General features: G+C 51.5%; 1 protein-coding gene across 1 annotated transcript in view; it reads right to left on the bottom strand.

Moving 5' to 3' along the window:
* XAB2 (XPA binding protein 2) overlaps positions 1-14,192 on the bottom strand; it is a 14,304-nt gene extending 112 nt beyond the window's left edge. Inside the window, exons 1-19 of the mRNA XM_019667660.1 lie at positions 14,114-14,192; positions 7,996-8,144; positions 7,580-7,703; positions 7,147-7,344; positions 6,052-6,186; positions 5,809-5,973; positions 4,125-4,269; positions 3,617-3,768; positions 3,418-3,537; positions 3,171-3,302; positions 2,945-3,076; positions 2,744-2,857; positions 1,658-1,820; positions 1,369-1,559; positions 1,068-1,190; positions 807-978; positions 411-540; positions 186-295; positions 1-90 (exon numbers count right to left, since the gene is read on the bottom strand). Of these exons, the coding sequence (XP_019523205.1) occupies positions 29-90; positions 186-295; positions 411-540; positions 807-978; positions 1,068-1,190; positions 1,369-1,559; positions 1,658-1,820; positions 2,744-2,857; positions 2,945-3,076; positions 3,171-3,302; positions 3,418-3,537; positions 3,617-3,768; positions 4,125-4,269; positions 5,809-5,973; positions 6,052-6,186; positions 7,147-7,344; positions 7,580-7,703; positions 7,996-8,144; positions 14,114-14,164 (2,568 nt within the window). The 5' untranslated portion in view covers positions 14,165-14,192 and the 3' untranslated portion in view covers positions 1-28. The remainder of the gene's footprint in view (positions 91-185; positions 296-410; positions 541-806; positions 979-1,067; positions 1,191-1,368; positions 1,560-1,657; positions 1,821-2,743; positions 2,858-2,944; positions 3,077-3,170; positions 3,303-3,417; positions 3,538-3,616; positions 3,769-4,124; positions 4,270-5,808; positions 5,974-6,051; positions 6,187-7,146; positions 7,345-7,579; positions 7,704-7,995; positions 8,145-14,113) is intronic.
* Positions 14,193-14,331: the final 139 nt, after the last annotated feature.

Here is a 14,331-nt window from a genome sequence, read left to right as displayed (position 1 = left end):
GTGGAGGGGGGTTGGGGGGGGAGGGGTGTCAGTCTTCCTTCAGGCTCCCGAACACGGCAGCTGGCACACTCTGCTGCTCCAGCCGCACCTCTGGAGGTGGGAAGGACATGGTCACACTCTAGCTCTCCAGAAGGGGTTCCTGCCCCTGCCTTCCCCCCACCCTGCTGGGCTGGTCAGCCCCTCACCATTGGGCTCCAGGTCCATCTCGTCCTCGTCCTCGTCCTCACCCAGCTCGATCTCCTCTGGGTTGGCCTGCTGCGCCAGCTCGGCCAGCTCCTCCCTGGATGCATCACTCCTGGGGCAGGGGGGCCACGCTTATCAGCTGGGTCCGACCACCTCTGTAGCCTCCCCAGGAACCTCCATCCCGAAGGAAGGGCTGACTTGCTCCCAGCCCCCAGCCTCGTCCTCACCTCACAAACAGGATCTTGTTCTGGGCCCTCGAGGGCTGGTCACGCTCGGCCTCGGCCGCCAGCTGCTCTGCCCGCTGCTCCAGCAGCTTCATGTCATCCATGCCACTCTGCCCGGGGGCGAGGTCGGACACTGTGGGAGAGTAGGGGGTCAGACACCGTGGGCAGGCCCTCTCCACAGCCACACCAGCTGCTGGGTGCTCTCCTCCTATCCCCGAGGCCCTAGCCCTCTGTGAGTTCCACTCTCAGACAGAGGAGGCAGAGTTGGACCCTGATGCTCCCAGACCCAGGAGGTCAAAGCTGGACAGAAGCAGAGGCAGGACCCACAGGACCTGAGCCCGATGACTGTGTCACCCCAGGGTGGGCCCGGTGGGGTGAGGGGTGGCCGCTGCTGCTCACCAGTGCCCGTGGCGCTGCCCGACACCTTGAGCATCTGCGAGGCCATGAAGTTGACCTGCGTGTTGTAGGTGGCCTGCACACTTCGGCGGATGCGCAACATCTCCCGAATGGTATCCTCATTGCCATGCCGGACCTCAAAATCCTTCCACGTTTGCCAGAAGGCCCCAGTTGTCTGCAGAGGATGGAGGTTATCTGTACGTGCAAGTCCTCTCAGCTGCAGCCTCCCCACCCTCCCACCTGCCCGACACCCCACTACCCTACCCGGGGGTCGCAGATCTGGGAGCAGAAGCTGTAGATGGCCCGGGCGCGGTCGATCTCCCCCAGCTTGCACTCCATGTCCGCAAACCGCAGGCACATCTCCCGGGCGTGCTCATCCGACAGCACCTGGACCATGGCGGGATCATGGAGGAAAGGGTGTGAGGCGGGAGGAGAGCCACCTCAGGGGTTCCCCACACACCAGGCTGCTCCCTGAGGTCCAGAATGTGTGATCGCACCCGCCAGGTGCAGGCATGCTCAGCTCAGCCTACAGGACCCCGCCTGCTCCTCCCCCTGCGGTGGGCACCTCGATGGCCTTCTGGTAGATGCCTCGGGTGTGGGTGACCCCGTAGATCTCGGCCGCCCGCTTGATGTAGATGTTGAACATGTCATACTGCTGGGCAGGCTCCACGGCCCGGGTGGCACGCTCGTACACGGCCATAGCGTGCCGGGCTAGGCCCCACTCCTCCTCCAGCTGTGCATACAGCAGGTACAGGGCTTTGACAGGACAAAAGGGGGTCAGAGGTCGGTAGCCTGGCCCACGGCACCCCTCCCCGCCCCACCACCCTGCGCCAAGCCACCTGGCCCTCCCTCACTCTTTGCGTATTTAGGGGGGCAGCCATCCAGCGCCTGCTCAAAGAGGTCCCGGGCCCGCTCCAGCTTGCGGCCCCCGTAGCGGGCGATGAATTTGGTCAGGTAGGTGCTCCAGATGTCCGACACATTGGGCCACTTGAACAGTGAGATGCCGCGCTCGTATGCCTGCCCCGAGAGGCGGAATCGTGTGAGTCCGCAGGGCGAGACCACCTGGTGCCCAGTCTGCCAGGACACTGCCCATATCCCCTTCCGGCTCAGTGAGTGGGCCCCTTCCCTGTTCACCCCTTCCTACAATCGTGGTGCAGTCAAGAGGGTCTGTATGTTGCCTGTCTCCCTCAATAGACTGCAGGACCCCTAAGGACAGGGCTGGACCAGGACTCAATAAGTCACCACTAGGTGACATACTGGGTGAAGAGGGGTGTGGATCCTCAGCTCGGCAGACACTGGAGCCCAGGCTGAGGGGCAGGGCTTGTCACTCAGGCGGGGCGGCACATGAGCATCCCCTTCCATCCATGTATATGCACAGTATCCACTCATATACGTGCTCACATAAAATACCCCGCATACCTACGGCCGGTCGCCTGAGCAGCGGGGCAGACACAGCCTGCAAACACCCACGCCAACAACCTCCCCCTATCTCATACACACATACAGGCAGGACTCTGCACCTGGGATGGGCTGAACTGTGTCCCCCAAAATTCACACTGAAGCCCTAACCCCAGCATCTTAGAATTTGGAGATAAGGTATTCACAGAATTAACTAAGCTAACATGAGGTCATTAGAGTGGACCCTAATCCAATATGGTGGTATTTTCATAAGATGAAATCTGGACACACGGAGAGACACCAGAAACATGCAGAGACACATATAACTATGTGAGGACACAGGGAGAGACGACTCTCCAAGCCAAGGAGAGGCCTCAGAAGGAACTACCCCTGCCGATCTCGGACTTCCAGCCTCCAGAACTGGGAGGAAATAGATTTGCTGTAGCCAAGTAGCTTCCCAGTAGCCAAGTAGACGAACGCAGTGCTCGAGGCAGCGGGTTGGGGACACCGCTGCCTGGGACCTCCTGACGGGCCCTTCTCACCTTGAAGCTCTCCTCGAAGTACTTGTGCTCCTCCAAAAACATGGCATAGTTGATGACAATCTGGGGCGTGGAGATGCGCAGGTCCAGGATGCGGTCATATACAGCCTTGGTGGACTGCAGGGCAGGGCAGGTTGGGGCGTGCTCTGGGGCTGCGGTGGTGGCCCTGCCCCTTCCCCCAACCCCTGGGTTCCAGCAGCTCACCTGAAAGGTGCCAAGGCTCTCCTCCAGGTCAGCGAGCATGGACCACACCTTCAGTGACTTGTACACGCGGTTCTGCACAGGCTCCGAGCCATCGAAGTACTCGGCCCGGCGGGCGGGCAGTGCTGTCGCCTTCTATAGGAAGACAGCAGAGCAGGGGAGCTTGAATGGGGCACCCCAGGCTGGCCGCACACCTGCAGCCCTGCCCCACAACCCAGCAGGTGCTTACCCGCAGCAGCCGCAAGGCCTGGTCGTAATTCTCGTGCCGGAGCTCCAGTTCACCACATTCGCACCACACACTCGCCAGGTCGTCCACCTGCTTGAAGCTCACCTTGGTGGCCTTCTCCAGGATGATGCGGGCCTGCCAGGGCAGGCAGAGGCCAGGCTGAAACCCGCCCACCCACCGCTCCGGATCCTCTGAACAAGGACGCGTCTGCACGCACATACGCGCAACATGTACACACAAATGCACTCACATCATCCAGCTGCCCGTTGTCCTCATAAAACTTGGCAAACGCGACCCACAGTGTGTGGGGCTTGCCGGTAGCCTTAAAGGGGTCCACCGTCTGCACAGCCTCCGTGTATGTGTTGATGATCTGGGCAGGAAGGGCTGGGTCAGGCTCCGGCTGGGCCAAGGCAGGCGAGGGTGGGGTGGGGGGTGGGGCAGTCACATACCTCCCGGGGACGGCCCTGGTGCAGGGCCACACGTTTATGCCACTCATGCACGTGGTGTGGGTTCTGGCGCAGGAGGACACTGTTGAGGAGCAGGGGCCGCCGGCTAATGAGCTGCTCAAAGCGGGCCAGGCGCAGCTCCAGGTCCACATCGTCTGGGACCCCCAGGGAGGGCCAGGGCAATGGGAGGAAGGCCTCAGTACACAGCCACCTCCATCTCCCAGCTCACTCTCCCTCCAGCCCCCAGCCAAGTGCTCTGGGCCTTCTAGACTCACCCCACTGTGGACCCAGCCCACCCTACCAGTGTCCAGCCCAAGCCCGAGATATATCCCCAGTCCTGGCTGGTCTCCAAGATACCCCTACACTGTCCACCCAGCCTCCCCCACTGCTGGCCTGACTGACCCAGAGACGCTCCTCTCCCTCTCCCCCCAGATACTCAGAACGCCCCCAACCCCTGCAGGCTACCCCAGACCACTCTGCCCACCAGCCCAGGGCTTCCCCAGCAGCTCACCCTCCTCCTCCCGCCCCAGCTCTGAGGCGGTCTCCATCTTAGCTGCAATCATGCTCTCCTCGAACTGGGCATAGCTGTCGAATACCTGGGTGAAGTCCCGCACGGTCATCACGGTCCGGATGGCCTCCTCATACACGTCCCGAGCCTGTGGGTATGGGGAGGGCTGAAAGGAAGTGCTGGCAGGGAAGAGGCACGTGGGGCCCCCACATGGACACAGGGAATGCGGCAACCAGTACCAAGCAGGGACCCGCACAGGGCCTGCCCCAGGGCCTGCTCAGCCCCATCAGGCTCTGAGCAGTGACGCTCAGCAAAGCCAGGACTGGAGTGCTCCCCTGACCTACTAGAGGGACGTGGAGACCTCAGCTCCTCCTCGGTAAACTGAGATTGACAGCCCCTCATGGAGCGTCAGTGCAAGGCTTGAGGGAGACGTGTCCAGCTCCTGACACCCATGTCCATAGCGCAGGGACCCTAAACTCAGTTCAGCCGCAGAGGGCTCAGTTATTGCTACGAACCACCCCTTATGCCCACCTGAATCCCCTTCTCCCAGTTCCCCCCAGTTTGGGCCCCATCTCTCCACCCCTGCCCCTGGCTGGTCTTGCTTCTCTGCCCCCTCCTGGCTGCTGGCTCGTCTCTTGACACCAGCCTTGGCCTGTGCATTCTACTTGAAGTGAAGGCCTAAACGGTCATTGTAAAATGGACACCTGGCCATGCTTCAAGTCTGGCTGATGGCTGCACCAGCTGGACACAGTTAGCCTCTCCTCAGCCTGCGAGGCTCCCCACTTTCCTAGCCCTTCACTGCCCCTCTCTCCACTTAGCCCCGTTCCACTGTGCTCCCACCTTCCCCAAGGCCACCAAAGCCCAAGCCAGCCCCTCTGGGGGCCTCTCAGAGCCCTATACGCCCTTCATCCCCTAAGCATGTCACTCTACTACCCAAGGATGACAGCAAAATAACGCGGATACTGACAGTAACACCGTAAAAAAATGACATAAATGGAGTCGGAGCTGCCATCCTAGAGGAACTGCCTTGCCTATCTGACTCCTCAAACCCCTGGAATGTTAAAACAGGGCAAAATAACCTTTGGACTGGGCCTAAGGCAACTTTGTATCCTTACCCACTGTTTGCAAAGACAAAACAGAAGATTATTATGACTACTGAGCTGAAAACTAAAAACATTGTTTAGAATTAGTATCTGTTAGCTTATCTGCACCTATGGGAATTCCGTCCTTCTATTCATGTGATTGTTCCCCTTCCCCTTCTCATAAATACCCCTTGCCTTAAACCTCTAACTGGAAGAAACACTATTTGGGTTTTTGCCAAATCTAGTGCTTCCCGAACAGTTACTCTTCTGGATCTCAAACAAATGCCTCAGCCTCTTTTATCTTTAGGTTACCACCACCAATGTTTCGGGAGTGGCCTTCATATCAGGCACCTGCTTGTCACCTGATTCCTCACAGGTGAGACTATTACTCTCATAATATTTCAAATGCGGACACCCAGGCCATACAGCCATGGAGAACCCAGGCCCAGCTGACCCCAAGGCGGTGCGCTGGCCAGCAGGCCTTTAGGAGGCGAACGTGTGCATGGGCTGCACGTGTATGCACACTGGCACATCTGCAGGCGTTCCTGCTCACACGTGGCCACATGCGTGCCCCCCAGTGCCCTGTACCCAGTGTGCCCGCGCACCTTCTCAAAGTGGCCACTGCGGATGTAGTAGTCAGCCAGCGAGCACCAGAGCTTGCCCAGCTGGTCGGTGAAGCGGGTAAGGCCCCCACGGATGATGGCGTCCACGTTGAGCGATTGCACCTTGTCCGGGTTCTGGGAGATGAGGTCACAGAGCTCGTGCCACAGCTGCAGGGTGCAGGGAGGAGTCTCAGCCACAGTCCCTGAGGGGGTGGGGTGGGGTGGTCCGCCTCCCCACAGGCCCACCTGGTAGTTGGACTTGCCGGCCTTGGACACGAAGCGCTCATCATTCACCACGGTGGCCAGGCGCTGTGCAGCCTCATCCAGCCGGTCGCTCGACTTGAGGTATTCGATGTACTCCTCTGCACTCTCGGGGCTCAGCTGGGCATCGACCCACCATGCCAGCAGTCAGTGGGGCCACAGGGCCACACTGCTGTGCCTTCCTCCCCACTCAGTGGCTCCACGCCACCTTATCAGCCTATAACCACTGTACTGGCCAAGCCAGCCCTGCCATCCCAGCCTTAGCTGCACCTGCCCCACTGGTCCAGCCTCAGCCCTATGGGTCCATCCTTGGTCTCAAATGATCCAGTCTGAGTCACACTGGTCCAGCCTCAGTACTGACTGGTCCAGCCTTGATCACAGACTGGGTCACACTGGTCCAGCTTCAGCCCTGTGGGCCCAACCTGGGACCCACGAATCCATTCTTGGTCCCACTGATCTAGTTTGGGCCCCACTGGTCTAGCCTCAGTCCTGACTGCTCCAGCCTGGGCCCCACTGGTCCAATCTCAGCCCTGACTGGTCTGGCTTAGACACCAATGGTCCAACCTGCACAAGCCAGGCCCTGATTCCATTACAAGCCCACTACCCAAACAGTACTGTGCTAAAGGGTTTCACAATGAATAACAGACATTATAAGAAAAACACACAAAACCCCCCCTTCCCATTTGCACCTCGGCTCTCCGCCCTGCCTGTCATCTCCCATTCCTTGCCCTCCTGGGGTTGTAGTTTTAATTTGGTTTACGACATACTCAGCTCATGTGCATCTGTCTACCCAGTTAGACTGAAAGCTCCCTGTAGGTAGGTACTGTCTTAGTCACACTGTCTGTAGCACGTGTCTCAATGCCTGATGTGGAACTGGTGCTAGCAACTATTTGGAGAATAAGCAAATAAATGGCAAACAAAAGCCTGCCTGTCTCAAGGAGCCTTTTCCCTACATCTTGTCTGTTAGGTGACATCCTGCGTGGGGCTAGTGTCCCAACGAGCCAGTTTTGGGAACTCTGGACCTGGGGGACCAGCCCACCTGTCTGAGCCTGGCCCTGCCTCACTCCCCAAAGGGCTTACCTTCAGGAAGCGCCGGTAGCCACGCACGGCTGTCTCAGGCAGTGGGTGTGAGCGCAGGAAGCGCAGGTACAGGGGCCAAATACGAGAGTGCTGTGTGATGGGCAGCGCCCGGAGGGCACGGTCGAAAGTGCGGCGGGTGTGAGTGACGCGGCCCTGGTCCATCAGGAATTGGCAATAATCTAGCCACAGACGTGGCATCTGGAGGCATGAGGAGAGGCAGGCTCTGAGCTGCCAGCACCATGGCCCAGCCACAAAGACACCAGGTGTCCTATGGCTAAGCAAAGAATGCAGCAGGACCCAGAACCCTTTCCCTCTGTGCACTCGACCTCAAGTGCACAGAGGTAACATGGCTGCAACCCTCCTGCTTTGTCCCCCTCCGTGGACTCTGAGCCCCACCTCCCCACTCATCCCCGGGCCCAGCTTCCCCCGCAACCTTGTGCATGAACACAAAGGCCCTCTCGTGGCAGTTGTTGACATCTTCGTAGGCAGGGTCAGTCACGCAGCGATGCTTCACCTGTGCCCGGCGTGCCTTTAGGTACCGGTACCAGAGTTTGTAGCTGGGGAATGGAGGGAGGAGGCAGACAGGAATTGGTCAGCTTTATGGAGTCCCAGAATCCTTTGCTCTATCCCATGAGGCAACTGCTGGGGGAAGGGGCCTAGGGAGAGGTGAGAAGTCTCAGCAATGAGGGAATAGGCCAGGACATCAGGAAGGGTGTACTGACCCATCAGAGGATGTATACTCAGCTATGGAACAAACAGCAACCACCGGAACCTACTGGCCAGTTCTGTTCTGACTGGACAGGGTGGGGTAGGGGCTGGAGCAGGCAGGGCAGCTGCAGCCATTCTCACCTGCAGGGCAGCAGCTTCAGCGCCCGCTCATATAGCTGATTGAGCCGGGGCTTTGGGGCTCCCTGTTTAAATTCGATGTAGCGGAGCCAGCATTTGACGGAGAACTGGTTCCGCATGATTTCCTCCTCATAGGGGAGGTCCTCTTCATCCTGCCAGGGCCAGGTAATGGGAAAGAGGGAGACCTGCCCTCAGAGCCTGAGCATCACTCCACTCTGAACTCCAGACCCTTACCCAGATCCCAGTGCCCACCCTAAGAGCCTGGCCACCAGATGCCCAGACACCAGGACTCTGGTCCAGACTTAGCCCTCAGAATTCTACAGTCCACAATCTGACCCAGGTTATTAGACTCCTCAGTCATAGGGTTCTAGGCCAGACTGTCACCCAGACATCACTCTTTTGGCCTTCCAAATCAAGCTACCCACTCTCTGGTCCTGATCACCAGACTCCTTAGTCTTCCTGGTCCAACACCAGGCCTCTGCCCTGCACAGCAGGCCTTACCTCCTCACAACATGCCTTTTCCTAGACACCAGGTCTTTGGCACCTCAGGCTCCCACTAGCCAGAGCCTAGTTCAACTGTGCCCCAGAACTTGAAAACTAGACCTTTATTTCAGAAGGACAGGTATGGACCTGTTGCAGTAATAGAAGCAGTAATCAAAACACTCCCAACATATAAAGTCTAGGGACCAAGTTTTTAGCCCTGGACACTGAGGAATAGGGTGAAAAAATAAAATAGAACTGGGCACAAAACAAGCCTCAATAAGTTCAAAAAAACTGAAATCATATCAAGCATCTTTTCCGACCACAATGGCAAGAAACTAAATCAACTACAGGAAGAAAACTAGAAAATAGACAAATATGTGGAAACTAAACAACACGCCACTAAGCAACTAATGGATCAGAGGAAATCAAACAGGAAATCAAAAACGACCTTGAGACAAATGATAATGAAAACACAACTTTTCCAAATTTATGGGATGCAACAAAAGCAGTTCTAAGAAGAAAGTTAATAGCTATACAAGCCTATATCAAGAAACAAGAAAAAGCCCAAATAAACAACCTATCTTTACACCTAAACAAACTAGAAAAAGAACAAAACCCAAAGAAAACAGAAGGAAGACAATACAGTAATACCTTGGTTTGCAAGCATAATTTGTTCTGGAAACAAACTACTCGTATTGCAAGACATCGCTCGTTTACCACATTAAAATGTATTAGAAATGTCTGTGGGCCGGCTGAGTGGCTCAGTTGACTAAGAGCACGAGCTCTGAGCAACAGAGTCGCTGGTTCAATTCCCACATGGGCCAGTGAGCTGCGTCCGAGCAGAGCTGCTGCTGAGCTGCCAACAGGTGGCAGGATGGCTCAGCTGGTGAGAGCACGTGCTTCTAACAACAAGGTTTCTGGTTTGACTCCCGCATGGGATGGTGGGCTATGCTCACCTGCAACTAAGATTGAACACGGCACCTTGAGGTGAGCAGCCGCGAGCTGACATCGGGCTGCTGGATGGCGACTAGACTTGGAGCTGAGCTAGCTGTGCCCTCCACAACTAAGACTGAAGGACACCAACTTGACTGTTCCCCTTCCCCAATTCCCCAACACTGTTCCCATCCCCCAATTCCCCAATAAAATCTTTAAAAAAAAAAACAAAAGAAATGTTTGCTTGTCTTGCGGAACACTCGCAAACCATATTACTCGCAATCCAAGGTTTTACTGTAATTAAGATCAGAGCAGAAATAAATGAAACAGAGATTGAAAAAAACCCAAAAATATAATAGCAGAAAAAAATCAATTAAACTAAAAGAGAGAGAAAGCCCAAATAAATAAAGTCATAAATAAAAGTTACAACCAACACCACAGAAATATAAAGAATCGTTAAAGAGTACTACAAACAAATGCCAACAACTTCAACAATCTAGAAGAAATGGATACATTTCTAGAAGCATATAACCTTCTAAGACTGATCCAGGAAGAGATAGAAAGTCTAAACAGACCAACTACTAGCAATGAAACTGAAGCAGTAATCAAAACACTCCCAACATATAAAGTCTAGGGACCAAGATGGCTTTACAGATGAATTCTACCAGACATCTAAAGAAGAATTAATACCTATCCTTCTTAAACTATTTTTAAAAATTAAAGAGGAAGGAACACTTCCAAACTTATTTTACAGCCATCATTACCCTGATATCAAAACCACACAAGGACATTACAACAAAAGAAAATTACAAGCCAATATCCTTGATAAACATACATGCAAAAAAATTCTCAATAAAATATTAGCAAACCAAATTCAACAATACATTAAAAGGATTATACACCATGACCAAGAGTGATTTATCTCAGGGATGCAAGAATGGTACAACATCCATAATCAATCAATGTGATACATCACATTAACAAAATGAAGGATGAAAATCACATGATCATCTCAATAGATGCACAAAAACATGACAAAATTCAACATCTCTTAATGATAAAAACTGTAAACATGTGGGTATAGAAGGAACATACCTCAGCATAATAAGAGCATATATGACAGGGCTGGCTGAGTGGCGCGTTGGTTAAGAGCTGGCTTGGGACGCCAGCTCTGAGCAGCAGGGCCCCGGTTTGGATCCCACATTAGGGCCAGCGACGCTGCACCCTCTAGAGCTAAGATGGTGAACAACAGCTCGACCTGGAGCTGGGCTCCCCTGAGGCGTGGCGACAGTGTAGGCTGCAGAGGGGCTGCAGTGGGCTGCCATGAGTTACCGTGAGTGGCTGGCAGCCCGGCGTGAGCGACCGGCAGCCAGTGTGAGTTGCCAAAAGCAGCCCTGAGCGGCCGTCCAGTGGCCGGTGACCGATCTGCCTCACCCGGGAAGAGCACAATGATAATACCAACATGGGCCAGTGAAGCAACGTCCTTCACAACTAGACTGAAGAATAAAAGGACAGCAACTTGTCTGTTCCCCTTCTCTGATTCCCCAACGCTGTTCCCCTCCCCCAATTCCCCAATAAAATCTTTAAAAAAGAAAGAAAGCATATATGACAAACCCACTGCTAATACTGCACTCAAGGTTTACCTCTAAGGTCAGGAACAAGACAAGGATGCCCACTTTCATCACTTCTATTTGTAATATTGGAAGTCCTAGCCACAGTAATCAGACAAGAGAAATAAATAAAAGGTATCCAAATTAGAAAAGAAGTAAAACTGTCACTATTTTCAGATGATACAATAGTATATATTTTAAAACCCTAAAGGCTCCACCAAAGAATTATTAGAAATAATAAATTAATTCAGAAAAATTGCATGATACAAAATCAATATATGGAAATCTGTTGTGTTTCTATACACCAATAACAAATGATCAGAAAGATAAATTAAGAAAACAATCCCATTTACAACTGCATCAAAAAGAATCAAATACCTTGAAATAAATTTAACCAAAGAGATGAAAGACCTGTACTCTGAAAACTATAAGATACTGAAGAAAAAAATTGAAGATACAAATAATAGGAAGAATATACCATGCTCATGGGCTGGAAGGATTAATAGTGTTAAATGTCCTTATACCTAAAACAATATACAGATTCAAAGTAATACCTGTTAAAATACCAATGGCACTCTTCTCAAAACTAGAACTAATCCTAAAATTTATATGGAACTACAAAAGACCCCAAATGTCCACAGAAACCTTGAGAAAGAACAAAGTGGGAGGTATCATGCTCACTGATTTCAAACAAAGCTACAATAATCAAAACGATATGGTACTGGAATAAAAGCAGATATGTGGATCAAAGGAATAAAACAGAGAGCTCAGAAGTAAATCCTCATTTATATGATCAATTAATCCATGACAAATGAAGCAAGGATATACAATTGGGTAAAGACAGTCACTTTAATAAGTGGTGCTGGGAAAATTGGACAAACACATGCAAAAAAGTGAAACTGGATCACTTTCTTACACCATATGCAAGAATAAACTCAAAATGGATTAAAGGCTTAAATGTAAGACATGAAATCATAAAACTCCTAGAAGAAAAAGGCAGTAAAATCTTTGACATCCATCTTAGCAGTATTTTTTGGATATGTCTCCTTGAGCAAGGGCAACAACAACAAAAAATAAATAAATGGGACAACATCAAACTGGAAAGTTTTTGCACAGTGAAGGAAATGATCAACAAAATGAAAAGACAATCTATTGAATGGGAGGAGATATTTGCCAATGATATATCTAATAAGCCGGTAATATCCAAAATATATAAGGAACTCATACAACTTAACACCAAAAAAACAACCCAAGTAAAAAATGTGCAGAAGACCTGAATAGACATTTCTTCAAAGAGGACATACAGATGGGCAACAGACATATGAAAAGATGTTCAACGTCACTAATCATCAGAGAAATTCAACTCAAAACCACAATGAGGTATCACCTCACACCTATCAGAATGGCTGTCATCAATAAACCAACAAATAACAAGTGCTGGTGAGGACATGGAGAAAAGGGAATCCTCATACGTGTTGGTGGGATTGTAAATTGGTGCAGCTACTATGGAAAACAACATGGATATTCCTCAAAAATTACAAATAGAAATACCATCTGACCCAGCAATTCCACATGTGAGTATTTATCCAAAGAACACAAAAACACTAATTCAAAAAGATATATGCACCCCTATGTTCATTGCAGCATACCTTAAAACAGCAAGATATGAAAACAACCTAGGTGTCCATCAATGGATGAATGGGTAAAGAATATGATATACAGTGGAATATTACTCATCAATAAAAAGGAATGCAATCTTGACATTTGTGACAACACTGATGGACCTAGAGGGTATTATGCTAAGTGAAATACGTCAGACAGAGAAAGACAAATACTGTATGATCTCACTTATATGTGGAATATGAGAAAACAAACCAAAACAGAAAAAGATCCATAGGTATAGAGAACAAACTGACGGTTGCAAAAGGGGAGGAGGGTGAGGGGATGGGTAAAAAAAAAAAAAAAAATATATATATATATATATATATATATATATATATATATCCTCAGCACAAGAAAAAAAAGAAAACAGTGTCACTATAGTCAAGCTGCTAAATTACTAAAAAGTCAAGTAGATTGAGAAACAAGGAAATGGTTATAATCTTGTTTTAACAATCATGGGAACTTGACCTTTTGAACTTTCCAGTCCTGTATCACTGCCTGGATACATACATCAGTTCATTGTGTATCAATACCTGGACACACACCAAACCTCCAGATTACCCCCATATCACCCCATGAAGGCAGTATCCAGGCCACCTGACGCCCATCATTCATCACCTGACAGCTGACTGATAACTGTCCCAGATCCTCCAGGTGAAGAATGCAGAACTGATTACTCTCAGGAATGCAATTTTTACCATAAAAATTCAACTTTTCTTTCCTCTTTGGAACACTTCTTTCTGTGTTTCTGCCTAGCTATGTTTCCAGTTTGCAAAATCCAAGGCCCACGAATAAATCTTTACTATTTATTTCTAGCCAAAGCCTCCCGACTCTCTTTGAGTTCGCTGGACAAAACCAAGAATCCGGTGAAGACACCAGGCCTCTACTCCAGACACCAAGTCTTTGACTCTTCAGGATCCCATTGGCCATTGCCTGACCAGCTTCACATCAGCAGGTTTTTACTTCTGACCCCAGCGTTCTTCTTAGCCAGACGCCAAGCCTTTATCCCAGAAACTATGACACTCAGGACCAGACCTAGATCATTCATTACACAAGACACCAAGCCTTTACCACAGAAACCAGAGCCCTGGCCTGGTCACCATGCCTTTAGCTCAGACACCAGGCCTCCCTATTATTCAGCTATTCGAATTTCCCTCCTCTCCCACTCCCATTTCCGCCCCTGGCTCAGGACGCCAGAACTTTAACCTCGACAGCAGTTCTTTACTCAGGCCCCCTGGGCTCTGGCACCAGACCTTCATTCCTGGCCAGCCTGATTGGGATATCACCATATGGCCTCTGGCCCATTAGGGTCCTCCCTCCCTCAGGCAGACATAGCTTTGGCCTAGATCCCCGGGGGGTCATACCCCGACCCCTGCGGCATCCAAGCCCCTAGATCCCCACGCAGGCCACCCCTGGCCCTGCGACAAACTCACGAAGACAGGGTCCGGCCGCTCCGGCCGCGAGAGTCGAGCCATGACCACCATTTTCCTGGCTCTCCAGCTACCGGAAGCAGTCGCGTTAGAATGACGTATTATTCTGACGTTCAACACTTCCCCGTCCTTCCCGCCCCGCCCCGCTCGCCGCCAGACTCACTTTCTATTGGCTGACCCCATCCCGAGAATGCGACACAAGTTGTTGACTTTCACTTAGA

The sequence above is a fragment of the Hipposideros armiger genome, unplaced genomic scaffold (genome assembly GCF_001890085.2).
Source record: "Hipposideros armiger isolate ML-2016 unplaced genomic scaffold, ASM189008v1 scaffold_502, whole genome shotgun sequence".
NCBI lineage: Eukaryota > Metazoa > Chordata > Mammalia > Chiroptera > Hipposideridae > Hipposideros > Hipposideros armiger.
Note: the sequence above shows the minus strand (reverse complement) of the source record. Positions and strands in the feature narration are given on the sequence as shown.